The following is an 18,895-nucleotide window of genomic DNA, read 5'->3' as shown; positions in this document are numbered from 1 at the left end:
CAGGGCAAGCTCACCTTGAGATGCACCCTAGCCCAAGCCTGTTAAGACCTCCCATTTACAATAACAATGTGCCTAACATGGCACACTACAGACCAAATCAGCCGGCAGTGAGCCCCTTATATGACTGGACACATAAACAAGCTGACCCGAGGAGTTCTGAATCAACCACATTGCTTCAGAGACATGGCACTTACACTCCAGTTCAGACTGAATACACCACTGACCAATTGCTCAGCTTTCCCAGAGGACATTCTGTTAGTAACCACAAGTCCAATTTTGAGGAAGTCAAGCATGTTGCCCCTCCAACACTGGCTGAAGCCTCGGGCCAGTCTGACCCTGTGAATCGGGATCCTCAAGGTCGCAACAAGCTGCTCTCATTTGTCTACAATAAGCATGACCTTGTTGTTGATGGCTCTGTCCCAAATAGACATGGCATGTCTCTGAGCGGATTCAACCTGCCTCAAAGCAGGGGTCATGGCACTTACCAGAGGGGTCCTGGTCTGACTGGATATGGCCCGGGAAGAGAAGTCCCTCGCCTTGGCTCATCTCGATTCACCAACAGAGACCACGTCAGTGCTCTTACTAGCCACGGCTCGGATGTTGGTAGACCGGAAAGGATTCGGATCCCCGGCCATCATGCTCAGTCCCTACACAGACACCTCAATGTCAAACGGTTTGCTCCAGGTAACTTTATATCTGGTCTTATACGTCTGATAAAACCAAAATCAGGCCCAAACTAAGTCAGTGAACTAAAGGTTTTGACACATAGTTTGGCCGTCTTGTCAAATCATGTCCTTGTCAAAAGTTGTCCAAGTAAACAAACAAGCAAGCATTTTGAGAATCTGTCTATTTTGTGGGTTTTTGCCTCTACTCTCAATGTTCAGCTTACCTGTGTACAAGCTCCTGAATAAGTTTACCTGTAGTAGAGAACAAAGGAAGTGGCCGTATACATTTCAAATATAATATATAAAATCTATAAATGGTTAGAATTATTAGTGCTTCCCTTGTTTTTCCCCCGTCATCATAGATGTGTCAGTGAGATCTGGATGTTACCAGAGTGCCATCTGTTGGTTTTAATTGGTATGTATCCTTTTGGCTCACATTGTACACAGGTGCTGCTTAACAGAAGGTCAGCCTTTGACAAATCCCATAATCTGTTTACAATCTGTTGTTTTCAAGTACTACTAGTGGTTATGCTAATTTCTCCAAATAGCCTTTCAGTGATGGTGTGTTTTACTGGCAGTCTGGCATTTCTAATGGAGAAAATTAGGTGTTTTAAAATGCAGCTTTACATTTTGAATTTGGGTAACTGTATCAGCAAATTTTTAATATATATCTTTGCTCTACTCTTTCTGGAAGCACGGGTAGAATTTTTGTGAGGCAAGATTAATTGAAGAAATGCTTCACATGTCAACCCCTGGCTTTGATTCCTCACTGAGATGTTTGAGTGTGTGAAATAGTAGGCGGGTGAGGTTATCCACTAATCGACCCATAAATCAATCAATCAGGAGCCAAAGAGTGAGCCGGTTATGAACACTCATCCAGAACGTGAATAAGGAAATGAGTGACAGAACAAAGTAAAGCAATCAACTGTTTATGGGCAGCGGTAAGGAAAGCATTTGAGAGGGGCCATACATCATACATCATACATAATGTCAGGTTGGGCAGAAGAAGTTCAGCAGCAGCTGGCAGCTAGTTCAAAGGCCACCTGGAAACCACACATATGGAAATGCAAAAAACCTAAAAGTTGAGTATATCTTGCATAAGACCATTTGATAGAGTATCACATGAATGATGAAGTGCATGTCAAAACACACGGTGACTGATTACCACAGACATGCACGCTATAATATCCTGCAGTTTGCCTCTTTACCCTCGATCAATGACTTAATGACCCCTTGCACAGTTTGAGAAAAGAGGGGGCAGGTGAGAGAAGCAGGAAGAGAATAATCAACTTTGTGTGTAAACATGTGGACTGTAAAAACCCAAGATGACGATCTTTAATACACCACGAGCATATCGCCGGCTGCTCGCTGATGTCACAACGTCAAAGACAGGAGGGGTATTAGCATAAAGTGACTGACAAATAAATCTGACGTCCCTTCATATCAGAGCCTGTCCCTTGCTGTGCAGGTATGTATATTCAGCTTTTACACAGTCGGATAAGATGGCTGACAACAAACCCCATGTGGAGTAATAGGCGTCATTTACGGCACTATTGTGACTATGAGTCTGTCCCAGAATTGGTTTAATCAGATGAAAAACATTAAGAACTATACATCTAAAATAATAATGCAGTCCAGTACAACAGCCTCGCAATCAGTAGTAATTCTGTAAAGCTCACAAGGTTCAGCTTGTTGAGGCAGTGTATGAGGTATTTTATTTTTGTAGCAGCAGCGACGCTCCTCTATGTATTTCTATGTTACTTATTTTCTCCCATATTTCGTATTACAAACTGTCCACATGTTGGACACAGTCTCAACTAGCAAATCTAAGTTTCAACAAAAATTGAACAGGCAATTGTTATTTGTATCTTATTCGTTCTCATGATATTGTGAAGTAGTAATAATAATGCATTTTATTTAAAGGCACCTTTCAAAGACACCTTGCAAGACACACATAAAACAGTACATCAAACAATTATATGAACATGTATTATGTCAGCTTTCTGTATAAACAAACATTAACCCACTTGTTATGTATGTTGGCATTCAGTCAGTGCTGATGTCTGTAGTTCACTGAAAATGTCCGCTGCTAAAAGAGTCTGCTCTTCATAGCTAATACATTCTGAACCACGATGCATTGTGCATGAAATTTTTCAGCTACACGCCTTTGGACTAGCCCAGCTTGGCTGCAAGTCTACGCTCTTCATCATGTCTGCAGAGAGCATTGTGCTTGCCTGATAAATGTGCAAACACTGAGGTGCTGCATAGTCCTTCACAACCTTGAACAATGGATACTTTTGTGTTGTTATAAAGAGGCATATAAAACAATGAAAACTGCCAAATATTGTAGCTCTAATAGATAAAGCAGCAGCTATACTGGGCACATTTAGCAATCAGCAGCAGCAGCTAAGTAACACTAATGAAAACCCACAAACACGGTGCACACCAACAGACACAGCCCCTCTAATTCTGGTTGGCATCGATTGTTTCTGTTTATCTTTAAGTTTCAAGCTTTCTGGTTTCACATGCTGGTACTCCCTGTGTGCTGGCATCCCCAACAGATCCCAACAAAACGGTCCACAGGCCAGTTTAGATTCTATTTAAGTTGGATCATTGTCCAAAGACCAACACACAATAAAAGTTTATAGAGCCTACAGAGAAAGTGGTGACACTCAAGTAAGTGCTTAGTGATCCTTGCACTGCTCAGTTTTTGACTACTTTTTTTCTCAAAAATCACCTAAATGACTAAATATATGAATGGATATGAACATCTTAGACAACCCATTCAAACTGTATCAGTGCATGGTAATACAGTGGAGACTGAATACCTCTCTTTGATATTGTGTTCTGACATTTCTTAGAGGTCTTAGTTAATTTGGCCTCACAAGAAGAAGGACATTAAATCCCAGACGACTTCAAACATGTCAAAGATGATAAAATAAAGTCCATGACAATATTTCCGATGTTGTCTTTGATATAAAAAAAAAAGCAATAAATATGATGTCATTATCAATAAAATTACTTTAAATCAAACATCCAAAACATAAAGTACAAATTACATACAAATTCTAACCAGAATTGCAACCTTACATTTCCAGGTTTCCCAAAAGCCATGAATTGATCTAATTTTTAAAGTCATAAGTTATTTATTTGTCATGCAAAAGCAACATATTACAAGTCCTAGTATTGTGGAAACCTTAAAGAAAAGGCACCCATGTTGGTTTTAAACCTCAGCAAGCACAAGCTGGCAACACTGGTCTAGTCTGGTGGGCATGAGTTCCCCCAACTCTACAGAGGTGGTCTTTGACATATACTCAGCGTCTCTGTTGGTATAAATATTATGTACTACACTGAGCTGTATTTATACAGCTCTATCCTTCAAGGGTAACCATCGGAGCTGTTGGACTTGCTGTTTGCCAGCATGTGCCCTTGGGTTCAATCCCAGCACGACCTTGGCTAACTTGTTCTGAGAGGTGGAAATGGTGGTGTTGTCACTCTGAAAAGCTATTGCAGACTATGCTCTGGCAAATATCAGTGCTTGTTTTCACCATCTGTTGATGTCAGAATCTGCCAGTGTGTGTATGAGAAGTAAAAGTGGCTGCCATGGCCACCACGCACCATGTGGTACTTGGCATGACTTAAACACAACCTATGACCTAAATGTCATCATACTGTGGTGAAGCCCACTTCCTACTCATTTCTGACATGGAAAAAGACAACACTCTCAAATAACTCTCATACAACTTGCTGTAACAACATAGAACAGCTTTCCCCCTGCTGTAGTCAGAGACATCACATCAAGTAGTGTTCAAGCCTTCAAGCAGAGACTGAACAACAAACACCTCCTCAGCACAAGACTGCTATCTTAAAGCTCAAGGACTTTCATATATATATATATATATATATATATATATATATATATATATATATATATATATATATATATATATGTGTGTGTGTGTGTGTATACATTTATATATACATACATATCAGCCTCATATATATTCCTGAGTATCTGCAGATCAGTGATAGGCTCTCTGAATGGTAATCATGAAACTTCTATCTGCTCATTTTATAGTCCTCTTCTTCAGTGGTTCCTGACCTGCAGGTCAGATGTATATCTGAAGGGTGAATAGATTCTGTTTCATAGCTGGGTGTATTTTTCTGATGTTTCTCTTATTTTTGCCTTCTTGTGAAATACTTTCACTTCTTCACACAACTGAAAATCATTCAAATTATACCGTTTAAGGAGGCAACATGGTGCCACACTTTGCACAGTATTGCCATTACCTGTGATGAGTGTTCACACGTAGACAATACTTGATCTATTTTATATTTTAAAGGGTCATAAGCCAAAAAAAGTGAACAATACTTCACTCAGGCTTAATCCACTTGTTCTACCACCCCAACAAATCCCACCTTGGGTTTTTAAACGCTCTGCCATGCTGAGTGTTTTTCATTGCTCATGTTGTAACACACACCTCCTCTTCCTCCTTTACACATACCCCAGAAAAACACTGCGGTTAATAAGAGTGTGTGTGTCTGTGCTTGTCTCTCTATGTGTGTGTTGTAATGTGAGTTTTTTTTCCTTCTCTTGTTCCTTTTCTCTCCTCTTGCTGTCCCACATGAGGCTCTCTGTGAGCCCACTATAGCCTGCCAGCACAACTGACCTGTGGTAAGCGTGGATGGTGGTAAGGGGGAAATCAATAGTCAATTCCATTTTGCAGCCAGTGTGTGACAGGTACTAGATAGGAGTGGATTGGGTGCAAGAGCGTGAGTCGAAGCTTGACTGACCCCCTCCCCTCTCTCTCTCTCTCTCTCTCTCTCTCTCTCTCTCTCTCTCTCTCTCTCTCTCTCTCTCTCTCTCTCTCTCTCTCTCTCTCTCTCTCTCTCTCTCTCTCTCTCTCATCTCTCTCTCTCGACCAATCCACATGGTGGAAATAGCAGTGAAGCAGAAGAGGCCACAATCCTTGGTGTGCAGCTGGGGTATGGAGACACATTAAGCTCATGACTGAATCAGGATCCTTCTTATTTAATTGATGCTGACCAGTTACAATAAAGCTGCATTACGGGATACAGACATTTGTGTGATTTGAATACATATAACAGGACGCTTTACTGTGCAAGTGTGCGATCTGATGATTATAACAATGAACAGAAGGTTAATCACATACAACACCCACATTGTCTCTTTTCAGGACGGTTCCTCCATCTGGGAGTTGTGATAATATGGTTGTGCTGTGTCCATTTCCAATACAATACTGTATACATGAATATATATTTTATTATCTTAACATGGTCAAGTAATTAGCTTCTTCAGGAGCTTAACGCCATATCTCACACTTTTCCCCAAAGGAAAGAGTTCATGTGTGTGTGTGTGTGTGTGTGTGTGTGTGTGTGTGTGTGTGTGTGTGTGTGTGTGTGTGTGTGTGTGTGTGTGTGTGTTTGTGCGTGTCTCATTTCATGCACTTTTTTTTTAATCTTAAAAGATTTTATCAAATTCATTCTTGATCTACAATTTAAAACTATTCTTCGTTGTGTTCCATTAAAATGTGTTAATGTGAAGGACCAATTTTCGCAGCAAGGGTTCTTCACTGTATAATACTCAAAAGCAAAGGCAAACACCTCCAGTCCTAGCAGGTCTGGTCAGTAATTACTGCTGTGAGGCGGGTATTGAGTGTTTAATAGCACATAAATATCTCTGGCTGATAGTTCTGAGGTTATATATTATTATTTGAGAACACTTTCATGCATTGTTAGAGAAACAATTATTTCTTTATAGATGCAATCTGTAATTTACCTCAGTGTTAAACCCTCAGTACAGTATATTGATTTTGACTTGTAGGGTTGAGCGGAGTGGTAGGATGGGATCATTTCAACAGAAAGCAGTAAAAGAACTGGCCTTAAATATTTTTAAATCTGAATGTAAGCATCCGTTATTAACAAAAGCCATGATTACAGTAGTTTTGATTGCAGTTAACAACAGTAATTCTCTGCATAATAGTAGACAGATATGAGAGGATATTTCCAGCAGTGACTAATTTGGGGTTAGTCACATCTCTAATGTGAATAAGAATCTAAAGAGGAGACAGTATTCTAATTAAGTACAGTACAAGAGCCGTAATCAAACCTAGCAAAGCTTCATCAGTTCAACTTAGCTTCGGGGGCCCTCGGCTAATTTTACTGCTCACTGAAATGTAGCATGTAATACCCAGTGGATGGAGAACACTTCGTTCATTACTGCTGATTAGGAAAAAAAAGATCAAGCAAAATATGTCAACGCATGATAACCAGTTAATGTATTTTTAATTAGAGGCTGCTTTTCTTTTCTCCCTTTGACGCCTATTGAGAAACCTACCACTGCATGCCTTTAATTCTTCCTCCAGCGGCCTCTTGATTAACAGCTAGCTCCCATTATGTTTTTGAGGACAGCGGACTGAACGAGCAGGGATACAGCTGTTAGATTAAAAGTTGAATAGGTGACCTCACCGGCTCGCTTTGCGCACCATTTAGGTGAAGCCTCAGACGGAGAATCATTTTACAATTTAATAAGCTAATAAACGTGACATGGCAAGTAGTTTCAAGTGCCCTTGAGGGGTCATGGGACAGTTTACAATCCCATTTAAGAGCTTGTTCTATTACCATGCTGACAAAGGCTCGAACAGGCACGGAGAGGGAGATGAGTGCATTTTGAGACAGCCTTGTGATACAGCAGATCTGCTCAATGCAGAGGAGTCAGTCTGAACCAGACTTATTGCATTCTATCTTAAGGTTCCCTGGAGTCATGTTGTAGCCGCCGTATTAACACTTTATTGGAAGAGACCATCCATATTTAATTGTTTTCCCATTTCTCATAAAATGTCAGAATGGTTAAGCATTTTATGCAATAAATAAACATCCATTATCACCTGTAAAGAATTATCAAATTTGTTCCAGGATTCATTATTTTAGTTAGTTTGGAACTATATAAATATAACTCTTCTTTTTTGAAAGCCTTGAATTGAAACACCCTACTATTCCTTCCCAGAACTGGGCCCCATTGGTCATGTGTTTCTTCCTGGTAAAAATAGTGAAGTTTCACAAAATGAAAACAAGGATGTTGCTACTGTTGTCGCTGCTGCTGCTGCTTGGTTAACACGCATATGTCCTCCAGTCTGAGCTACACTGAGCCACAGTGTTTCATCTGGCTCTATCCGGGCTGATGAGAGCCTCTCGTCTATCTGGGTCTGCTGCAGCTGCTGTGGTGAGTGGCAAGCCTATCTGATGGCTCTCCTTTATCTTCACATCAATCGACTTGCTGTTCCTTTCATTTTGATAGTTGTGCCACAGTGAAAAGAGAAACTTCACAAAACTTGTTTCCAGATGACATAGGTTCACACTGGATAGTTGCTGACTGATTCAACTTACAGACCGCTCAACTTAATTTTATTTATAACTCCAGCTTTATCAGCTTTAATCAGGCCATTCTGTACTTTTGACATAAATCATTCTTTGTAGTTTCCTGTCTAATAATGCCAGTGCGTTTTTTAAATATATGAAATACTGCTGTTATAGAGGATCTTCAAATATTTGGGTTTTATTTTTAACAGTTCCAAGATGATATACTCCTTTTAAAATGAAATTACGTGAAGTGCATTGCTCAAGAGGTGTCAAATGGTAAATTCAAGTTTTGTAGGTGTATCGATAAGAGAGAAAAAAAAAAAAACAAGAAACAATCAGTACTGTTCTTAGGTTTACTTTTTAAGGAAATAATAACTTTGTGACTGTTTTCATAATGTTACTATGTATCTATGGTAGTAGCATAAGAAGAAGAAGTAAGCAGTAAGAAGAAACAGAAACTTTATTTCGGACGCATGCACAGGTCGAAATCAATAAAATAAAATAAATATAAAACAAGTCAATACAAGGACAACACAGTACATGGTTAAACAGATACAGACATGTGTTCCAGTGACTCCAAAGACAAAAGGAGTATCTTGTGTCACTTTGTGTCGGCTGGGCTAATGCCATTACAACTTCATTTTTTGATTAATTTAACCAAACCATTAATCTGTACGTTAACATCCTCAACACAGCATGAAAGGTACGGGACATTGTTAAAAACAAACATATGACTAGCACTCTGCAATCTTGAAAGCTTAAGCACGATTCTGAATGCATCATTGAAGGCAACCTGAAGCTTCTTCATTTTTGCGTACAATATGTACAATATGCTTTAAAAACAGCTGTGTTTACATAAACATGTGAAACTTGCATGCAGGCATATTAGCTTGTGCATACATTTTGGAGGACCTGTATATTCTTGCCATCCATAAAAAAAGAGGATGTGAAACAGATTGTTTTCCTTCTTTTCTGATGGGAGTTTACAGCTGCTGACCACAATGATCAGTCTGTCCAAAGATTTTTTAATGTTTAAATACAAGAACTAAAAAACTAAAAACTAAAAACTTTATAAACTAAAAATGTTTCTCTCCCCAAATACCATATTTAGAATAAACGGTTTTAGTGTGGGAAATAACACCAAAAGGGGGAAATAGTGGCAAGTATGTCATTGCACTCTCTGCCAAGGATATTGCTAAATCATGAAAGTGGGCGTTTTGTAACCCCCAACAATAACGGGAAAGGAAACATATGGTGGCTATAGCAAAATCATTATTTTTCACTGCACATAGTGACATGACTCACTGACAAACAAGAAATTAATCCAGAAACCAAATTTGATCAATACATTAGTAAGACAATTGGCCAATACAGTGAAAATAGCCAGTCCTGTCTTCATTTGAAGTATATCAAATTGTATTTGTTGACAAAATACACTCTAAATTTCATAGCATCTTCTCTTTCTTTCTTTACCTCTCTTTCTCTCGACTGCCTTTTGTCAGAACTACAAGCCTGTTAGAGGAAAGCAGGAATTCTTAAAAGGAAAGAAGCCTTTATGCACACGACTGATAAGAATGTCCATTTCTCTCACATCTCTTTAACACTGACTTCACCAAAAGGCAGGTTATTGTGGCCTGAGGGCAGCAATCTGTCTATGAGTTTCACATTTTGCAAGTAATATCTCATGCCATCTTGTGACATCGCTGGCAATTTGGCAGTCTTAACGTAACATTGCCACCCAAATGTAACGTTATTCTAGACCAGGAGGTACATGGAAGGAAGAATAACTGGAAATCCAACAATAAACCATCACTATTGAAAACTCAAGAGTCCATGGGCAATACAATTGTGGATATAGCCTGCATGTTTTAGCCTGAGGATCAATAGATTCTTCAGTTGTTCACCTAAATAGGGAAACTAAGATCAAGTGTTAAAAGAACCAACCACAGGAAGTTTGTCAATGTTGTGTTCTCAGTTACTGGCTCTGCGGACATGCGTGCATACATGTGTTACGTGTACGTGTGAACTTGTGTGCACATACATGTCTTGTGAAATGCATTTCAAGAAACCATTATGGGTTAGCTAAACTCAGTCAGACAGGATCACACAGCACATGAGAGCGTTCCTCCCTGTTGAGTTCTTAGCTGCATTTAATAATTTCCTCTTTTTTTTAGTACCACTTAATAATGAATTGCAAGCCTTAAATTTAGATTTAAGATTGGCCTTGTAAAAACAAAGAAAAAAAGGGAAATACACACTGTCATTACATTGCTATATGTATTTCCTTTTTATGTATGAATGCCCTGTGTTATAAATACATAATGAAAGAAAAGTTATTAGCTGTAGTGAGTTGAGGTAAACTGCCAATAACAATTTTCCAGAGCCCACAGTTACATCTTTAACATTTTTGTTTTGACCAAACCCATAAAACCTGTTCAATTCCCAAAGACTTTACAGAGCGAATCGTAACATTTGAGAATCATGAACGAGACAAACGTAGTTTTTGCCTCATACGTGAGTGAAATCAGTCTCACAAAAAAAAAAACACTTTCAAATGTGAAATATGTGAAATATATTTCAACTGTGATGTCAAATGCCCGAAAACCACACATGCGTATATCTGAGTCATAATGTAATTAACCACGTTATGTCAGTCATTAAATGTTTCACACGTGATGGGAATTTTTTTAAGACAGTATATGGAGATTTCATGTTATCTGGTGTTCCATATATGATAATATGTCAAATTAATGTTCTGTCAGTCATTTCATCACTTAATTGACTCTTTTGAGCACTGACCCACACTTATAATGGTTTTGTCTTTCCTCCTATTACAGCACAGAGAAACAGGCCTTCACATCATGTTATTGTTGATGATGCTTTGTGAGCCAGCAACCAGAGTTCAGTGAATTTTAAAGCGTTCATGTTTGTGGAATGGTGAGTATTTCAGCTTCCACCCACCTCTGCTAATAATGCAATGCAATCCCAACTGATTCTTGAATTTAAAAGGCAGGTTGCTGACTTAATATCACAAGTGCAATATACTGGAGAATTACTCCCATCTGCTTATTTTACAAGCTCCCATCTTCTGCTCATTATACATGACCAATCAGCTGTGGAGCGCATGCCCAACAAGGCTGGTTACCTTCTAACAACTGGCAATTACAATTTTCCTGTCTGCTTGGAGGAGTTGTATCCCTCTAATTGAATGGCATGAGAGTAGAAACACACTGTGTACAGAGAGTTGTTGGGGATATCTATTTATTTTCACCACAGATAATTTAAATTTCATTTTGTAACAACTAGGAGGGATTCAAATATTGTTTTGATAGGGCATGGAAGTTTGTAATTTAAGAATAATGCATTTCATTTTGGCTGCCTAACAGGTTTTATCGTCATGATATCCACATGGGTGTCAGTGATTGTCATGCTGGTGGCATTTGTGAATGGAGTGAGAAATGGTGAGTGTTGCTCTCAGAGTGAAATAGCAAATCTAAATGGAAATACCTAACCAGCAGTCACACCTTCTGCCCTCTGTCTTGGATTCTATCAAAATTGAATATAAAGCTTCTGTCCTTTTTTATAATAGTTATAAATTACAAAACACAGGACATTTCCAATAATGATCCTCTTCAACATGCCAGATGTGTGCCAACCCTGAGATATAAATTAATTTTCTCATTATTAGAGGATGACATACAACCATGTGCAAAGGTCCAGACGCCCTCGTCAGTGGTGCCTTTGGGGTCACCTGTCACAGCCACCTGTGTCATTAGAGACGACTGCCCTCTGGTCATTGGACAAGCTGTTCATATCGAGTGGCGCCTTGGCGATCGCTTCCTTCCCAGCAGCCCTGTGGCCACTGAGAGTGGCAGGGTTTCCAAGGTTGTTATACCAAGCTTCAATTACACCAGGGCATTCCTCACCTGCTGTGTCCAGGCTTCACCCAGTCAGATAGTAGGAGGAGTGGAGATCAGAGCTGGATGTGAGAGAGATTTCAACTTCTATTACATGTTTGCTCATTAATAATCAAATAACCTTGCCTTTATAGTTTCGTGTGCCACCAGTGAAACATGTTTGGTCATATTTGAAGAGAAATATCACATGTATTGGAATATGCTTGAAAATTAAATGTTTAACAATTGAATTAACTTGAACATTAAATTTGTCATCACCCCCTCTGAAAGATCTGATGCATTTTGGTGAATGGATAGACATTGATGTTTTATAAGTTTACAACTAAAACAACAAATTAAATCATATCATTCATGCATCATATGAAAAAATTGAAACTTTTGGCTGGAGACACATTAAGGAAACTACATTTTTTAAAAACATTTAAACTGAAAGGTAAAGTTGTAAAGATATGATGCACAGATATGATCGGCTAGTTTAGTGAAACCTGAACTGACCGCCAATAGATCGACAGATAATAACATTAACAGTGGCTCAGTTCCATTAAGTGTCCAATGAAGCCATACTGGTGAACCATCATGCAAAACACCAGATTCATGAATTTGGAAAAACTAAATGGGATTCAGCTGTCATTAATGTTATCAATTCCACTTGTGCCTCTCTAGCTTTGAAAAGGATTTGTTCAATAGGAAAAGCACAGGTGTTACTCATAACAACAATGGCAAGTATGCTATGACAGTGTTACAGTGACTCAGCATGCACTATACAAGGACCCTGAAAATAAAGACCCTCAGCTGTCAGTAAATCAAATTCAAAGGGATAAATTTGGGAGCAAAAAAGTGAACAATTTGCACCTTTCCCGTTAACGTTTTACTCTGTATTTATGCATAGATCCACCTCCAGCACCCCAAAACCTCAGCTGTCAGACAAACCTTACCACTCCAAACACCCTGACGTGTAAATGGGACCCCGGAGAGCAGGACACCTACTTCCTCACAAAGTACACCCTCCACACACAGATATGGTAATCTTCTGCCTGAACAAAACATCTACTGGAAATACAACCGCCACAGTTACCAAACAGAAATTGTAATTTTGGTTTCAGGAATGTGTGAAGCGTCATTTACATAATATTTCTGTAAGGTTGCGCAACTGTGTTTCCCACATTATGATTTCGTCATTTCAGGGACTCAAACGAGAGTCACGCTTACAATCTGCCACCAGGAGTCCACCGCTACACGGTCCCTCGCTCCGACTTCGTCCTGTTCTCAGACATGGACATATATGTGAAAGCTGTGAATGAACTTGGAGAGGCAACCTCAGCACATATCACTTTGGAACCTGTCAGTGCAGGTGAGGATTATAGAAAATGTGCTTTTATTGAATGTTGTCGCACTTGTTGTAGAAAACCTGTAACCTCCATCAAAGTTTCATTTACCAGCTATTGTCCAGTATTCAATAATTGATTATATTGGTTGATAAAGAATTCTAATTATTTCAATAATGACTGTGCCAAAACCCAGATAATCTGGATAATGTTGTGTCATATTTGAGGTTTTGTTGTGCAGTGTGCCCAGGCCAATAGTGAGAGTAATATAAAGTACAAAAATACATCCAGTGTGTCCGACACATTAATTAAACATTTGAATATGACCTTATGGTCGTCTATGTGTGTGGCATTCAGTGTACAGCAACCACTCATATATAGGAGCAATGTTAACTTCATTTTATGGCATAGTTGAAGTTTTGAGTTTGTTTAATGTGCCCAACATGGATTTTGCAGTACCTGGATTCTTGGAGTAAATATTTTATATTATTCATATTTTAACGTCTCTTCAGATCTTCATGGCCACGTATGCTTTGCCTTTCATATAATTTGTACTTTTTTCTGTACATATTAGAAAAGCTAAAGCAATTGGGGGGGAAAAAAACCTAAATTACACGAAGCCTTTTTCTGTTTAAATGTTTTATTTCAGCTAAGTTTGACCAACCAAAGATTCTGAAGGTTGAAGTTGTGCCTAGAAGGTATGGATGCCTTAGGCTAAGTTGGTGCTTATCCCAGCACCAAGCCTGGATGCATAATTTCCACCTGAGCTTGGAAGTACGACTTAAGACTGCTGACAGAAGCCAATGGAGTGAACCAGTGAGTACAAATCACTCTGGTGTCGATATAAACTGCCAGATTTTTGTTGTTATGATTAACTTTTGATACAGTGGCCAAAAGCAGACATACAACCTGTTTGAAGGATATGATGCATGTGTGTATGGAGTCTTATTTTTATGATTTGTGTGTTGTGGGTTATATTTTAGATCCTTGTGGTCCGTACTAGGCCAAAGAGATCTGTGGACCAGTGTCGGCTCCTTCATGGGACTCAGTACCTTGCCCAGATCAGAGTCAGATACCAACAGAGCCCGTGGAGTGAATGGAGCAGCAGCCAGTCCGGGGTCACCTTGGAGAGTGGTAAGGACTTGGATCAATTCAGAGTGACACAATCAGTCACTCTAACATGTTCCAATCTATCGTCTTTTCTTCCATTTCCTAGCCTTTTCAATATATGCTAATGTCATGTTCTACATCTCCCATTGCTTTGCTCTATAGCACAGACTGAATTGATATATTGAGTTTTGCTGCACACTCTGGCAACGAATCCATAAACCTATCTTGTATAGAAAACTTCTACTTTCAAAAGAGTGAAAAGTGCAGGTTTTTTGACGAGCTGCAAAGTTGACAGCCGTCTTTTTCTTTTCAGCTCCCACTGGACGCCTAGACTCATGGATGAAGGTATCATGGGATCACATGCGCAAACAACTCAATACACACCTGTTGTGGAAGGTACACACATCACCCGTTGCTTGGCACCTGTCACAAAACTGATATATTTTCTGTTATAGCTCTGGATGAGTGTGTGAGGTCAGCCTTTAAAATATGTACTCTGTTTTTTTCTGTTTTAGCCATCAAAACAATTCCGCTCCAACGGCCAAAATGTGTCATATATTGTCTCACTGCAAAAAGTACCAAGTGAAAGGGGACGGGTGTGCTCCACTACAGGGAATAGCTGTGCTTTCCAGCTCCCTGGGAGAGCAAGGAAAGTGTATCTGAGTGCTGTAAATGCAGCAGGGAAATCCCCTCCGACTGAAGTTCGTATTTACCTACCTAAAGGTAAAACCAGACCTTTTTAAACATGCTTATACTAGCTTAGAAAATGGCTCAGGTGTGACATATTTTTAACACAATGTGCATCATGTGTTTTTGTGTCTGTAGCTCCGGCTGCGATATCAGAAATTACAGCCATTCCTCGTGATGACACATCCCTACTGGTCCAGTGGAAAAGCCTGATTTCTCCCGGTCTCACTGATTACGTAGTGGAATGGAGACCTTTATTAAAAACAGATCGCTCTTTCATCCAGTTTGAAATTGCTGACAGAAACCAGTCAAGCCTTACCATAACAGGTATATTTCACAGTATTTATACTGTAGGTTTTAAGGATCATGTCCTTCGTATTTTACTCACCTTTGATTTGACTTTCCTAATCTGGCGTTCATCCGACAGCACAAGAATTCACTCTTATGCAAGGTCTTCTTTTTCTTGTGCACAACCTGCCTGTACACACTGTTAGGAGCTTATGGGTCCTGATCCACTCTAACCTCTTCACTCTCATCAATAGGCAGCTTTGAGCCATACAAGCCCTATGGGATCTCTGTGTATCCTAGGTTTAAGGATGGAATAGGCCTTCCTCAGACTGTTAATGCCTACTCTAGACAAAAGGGTAAGTCACCAAAGACACAAGGAGGATCACACAAAGAGCAGGCAGAGGTGTGGGAATTAGACAGCATCAACTTTGAAGAAGTGAGAAAAGAGTTTGCCACACGAGTAAAGAAAACACATATATTGTGCAATGTATAAGCAGAGGCCTGGTGTGTGATAGTATGATGCCCTCTTGTGGATAGAAGATTAATGATTTTTCAAATCATAGGCTGTAATATCCAGTGTTGAATTTTGTTGTCTCAGTAAACCCACTATAACTATAGTCACTCATGATGATTTTTCTTTTTGAAGCTCCATCTGTGGTCCCAAAAATAAGAATTAAGAATACCTGGAAGTCTCATATTGAGCTTACATGGGATGAAATACCTTTAGATCAAAGAAATGGAATTATCCAGAGCTATAAAGTCATCTACTGGGATAAGAAAGGACTCATTAATGGTAGGTGCAAGCTGGTAATTATGCTGTTTTAAAACATGTCCACGCACTTGACTCTATCTGATGGGTGACTGTTATTTCAGTGGTGAATGCAGACCTGGAGGAGAGGAGGGTGATCCTGAAGGACCTCAACATTTTGTCCCTGTATGAAGCTTTCCTGATGGTTAGCACACCCAGTGGAAGCCGAAATGGGTCAACAATTCATTTTGAAATGGAGCCCTTTGGTTGGTGTCATTTTATTCCAGCGGCTCTCTTCAAACATGACTGAGAGATCAAGACAGCTTGTGTTCTCACATCTGATATTTCATCCAGTAAATGTATTTTCTGTCCTCAGATGCGGTTGCTATTGTGATGATTGTCACTGCATCTGGTGTTGGATTTTCACTCTTGATTATTTTTATTGTCATGACTTGTTTCTCCAACCAAAAAAGGTAAGACCATAGATACACTGTGTTAAGCTGCACAGCTTCATGTTGAAGATCATAGATCCTCAATACAGTTTGATCATCTTTTGCAGGCTGAAGGGGCGTTTTTGGCCAGCTGTTCCAGATCCAGCAAATAGCAGCATCAAAAGATGGTCTTCAGACTCATCACGGGTACGGACAATTAACCAGCGCAAGATGCAATGGTTTTTATTTAATAAAACCCTGGTTACGTTAAAGTTGCACTTCTCAATATTTTATATAAATAAGTGATAAACCCACAGAGAATCATGACGTAACTCTACGGTTCCCCTCTATGAAGAGTTTGACTGTCTTTAAGATCTTCTTTCTTTCTTTTTTTTTTGGCAACTGTTGTGTTTTGGCTCAGTCTTACTACTCTCATCAGAGTTGTTGCCAGTTCCAGCAGGCAGCTGTTTTCAGTGGAAAAAGCTCTAATAAACCCACAGTACACTACCTGCCCAGCACCAAACAACAGACACACAATGTTACTGATTAGCTGGTGAACATAGTGGAGCATTTTTCGCTCAGGAGTTAGAAAGTCATATCAGACCACTAGAGGCAACTGAACTTAATGAGATAATATGTACATCTTGTGTTTACAGCCTGTTGCACTACTAACAATTAGCCAAAAATCAATTAGCCTACAACTGAAAATGCCAATAAATAATGTAATACAGGCCCTGTACAATATTACTTAGATGAATAGTTTGATATTTTGGTAAATAGATGAAGTTAGATGACAAGATTGACAACACTCTCACGTCAGCATGCTAAGTACAGTATGAAAATGTTATATCTTACCATAGCAGATTAGCTTAGCTTCAATTTTAGCATAGCATAAAGACTGGAAACAGAAAAACAGCATGCAACCACCAGGACCTCTACAGCTCACTAAATAAAAATGTATCTATACAATAACTGAAGTGTATAATATACTATATATAAACAACTCATTGTGGTTTTATTGGGTTTATGGGCTGGAGTAATTTTCTCATTTCACAAAAGATGTCAAAGTACCCCTTTAAGTACACCAGTGACTAATGTATTTTCCTTTTACAGGATACCCAAACTTCCCTGGATACTGATGAGCCAAATCCAATATATCTGTCCCACCTCAGCTTCCTGGACCTAACTATGAAACTAAATAAAAAGGATGATGACATGTGGTCAAACAGTGGCGAGGACACCAGTGATCTTGGAGACTCCATTTGTGGTTCACCCTTCATCCCTGGCTACTCTGGTTCAAACAGCGACTCTGTTCCCTATGCTACTGTAATCTTCTCTGGTGCTTGCACAAACCCACCGCCCAAAGAGCCTCATCATGTCTACCTGCGCTCTGAGTCCACACAGCCCCTTCTGGAGACAGAAGAATCCTTCAGTCCAAAGTGCTACCAGAATATGGCAGCTGATGGGATGACAACGGAGCAGTGTTTTTTTGGATCATGCCATAACATTGAGCCTGAAGAAGGAACAGATTCAGTTATTCTCTGGGATGACTTCCCATTTCTTCGAGCATTAGCCATGAACGAAACTCAAAATGACTAAAAGTAATTTGCTGTTTATTACAGCTGCAATGATTGATTGATTGATTGATTAGTTGATCGACAGGAATTTAATCAGAAACAATTTTGATCAACGATTAATCGTGTAGTTTAGGCCCTTTTTAAAGTTTTGTTTCAGGTGGCTGTAAAAATACTGTAAGAACTTTAAGACCTCACTGTGGACTCTCGGAAGTTGGACATGTTTTACTGTTTTGATGTTTTATACACTGAATGAAGATCAATTGATTATATACATGAATCAGAAAAAAATAATCAGAAGATTCATCAATAGTGAAAATATTCATTAGTTGCAGCCTTACTGATTATAAGAGCAGCTTACTGTGCAAAATGTTAGTGCAGATTTAGTTTGTGTAATGAGCCTATTGTGGTAATCCAGCTAAGCACACAGTTATAAATTCCTGCTAGATTCAGTGCTTCAATGACTTGGATATTTGATGATTATGATGCTTTGTCTTTATCGCACTGTGCAGATGTATCCTCACTTTGTAAGAAAATATTCTTACTGGAAAACATTTTTTTTAAGGTTGAAATGTGAAATTTTGTGGGTTATATGTGTTTTTTTTTTAAGTACTTAAATGATAAGAAGACACCAGTTTCTTATAATAAAAATAAATAGACAAAATCCTGGATACTGTTTCTCATTTTTCAGTGAAAATACAACTTATTTAAAGGGCAGAAATAAAAAGTTACAGTTTTTTTGGGCCTGGAAAAGAAACTCATGTGTGTAT

At 39.1% G+C, this 18,895-nt stretch overlaps 1 protein-coding gene across 1 annotated transcript; it reads left to right on the top strand.

Moving 5' to 3' along the window:
- Window positions 1-7,800: 7,800 nt before the first annotated feature.
- Window positions 7,801-18,754, top strand: csf3r (colony stimulating factor 3 receptor). The gene is made up of 17 exons (XM_062423045.1): window positions 7,801-7,908; window positions 10,883-10,982; window positions 11,432-11,506; window positions 11,734-12,030; window positions 12,852-12,984; window positions 13,147-13,313; window positions 13,937-14,103; window positions 14,271-14,421; window positions 14,711-14,793; window positions 14,913-15,120; window positions 15,223-15,411; window positions 15,627-15,728; window positions 16,019-16,165; window positions 16,246-16,386; window positions 16,497-16,593; window positions 16,680-16,758; window positions 17,665-18,754. Exons 3-17 carry the CDS (start codon window positions 11,443-11,445, stop codon window positions 18,148-18,150), a joined length of 2,511 nt encoding a protein of 836 aa, XP_062279029.1. The 5' UTR covers window positions 7,801-7,908; window positions 10,883-10,982; window positions 11,432-11,442; the 3' UTR covers window positions 18,151-18,754.
- The last annotated feature ends 141 nt before the right edge of the window (window positions 18,755-18,895 follow it).

The sequence above is a fragment of the Scomber scombrus genome, chromosome 7 (assembly GCF_963691925.1).
Source record: "Scomber scombrus chromosome 7, fScoSco1.1, whole genome shotgun sequence".
Taxonomy (NCBI): domain Eukaryota; kingdom Metazoa; phylum Chordata; class Actinopteri; order Scombriformes; family Scombridae; genus Scomber; species Scomber scombrus.
The sequence above is the reverse complement of the archived record's forward strand: the minus strand, read 5'-3'. Positions and strand labels throughout refer to the sequence as shown.

Coding starts and splice junctions, on each gene's coding strand:
- csf3r (XM_062423045.1), top strand. CDS start 11,443: ATGATATCCACATGGGTGTCAGTGATTGTCATGCTGGTGGCATTTGTG. Junction 15,121..15,222: donor TCGTATTTACCTACCTAAAG/GTAAAACCAGAC, acceptor TTGTGTCTGTAG/CTCCGGCTGCGATATCAGAA. Junction 15,729..16,018: donor TGCCTACTCTAGACAAAAGG/GTAAGTCACCAA, acceptor TTCTTTTTGAAG/CTCCATCTGTGGTCCCAAAA.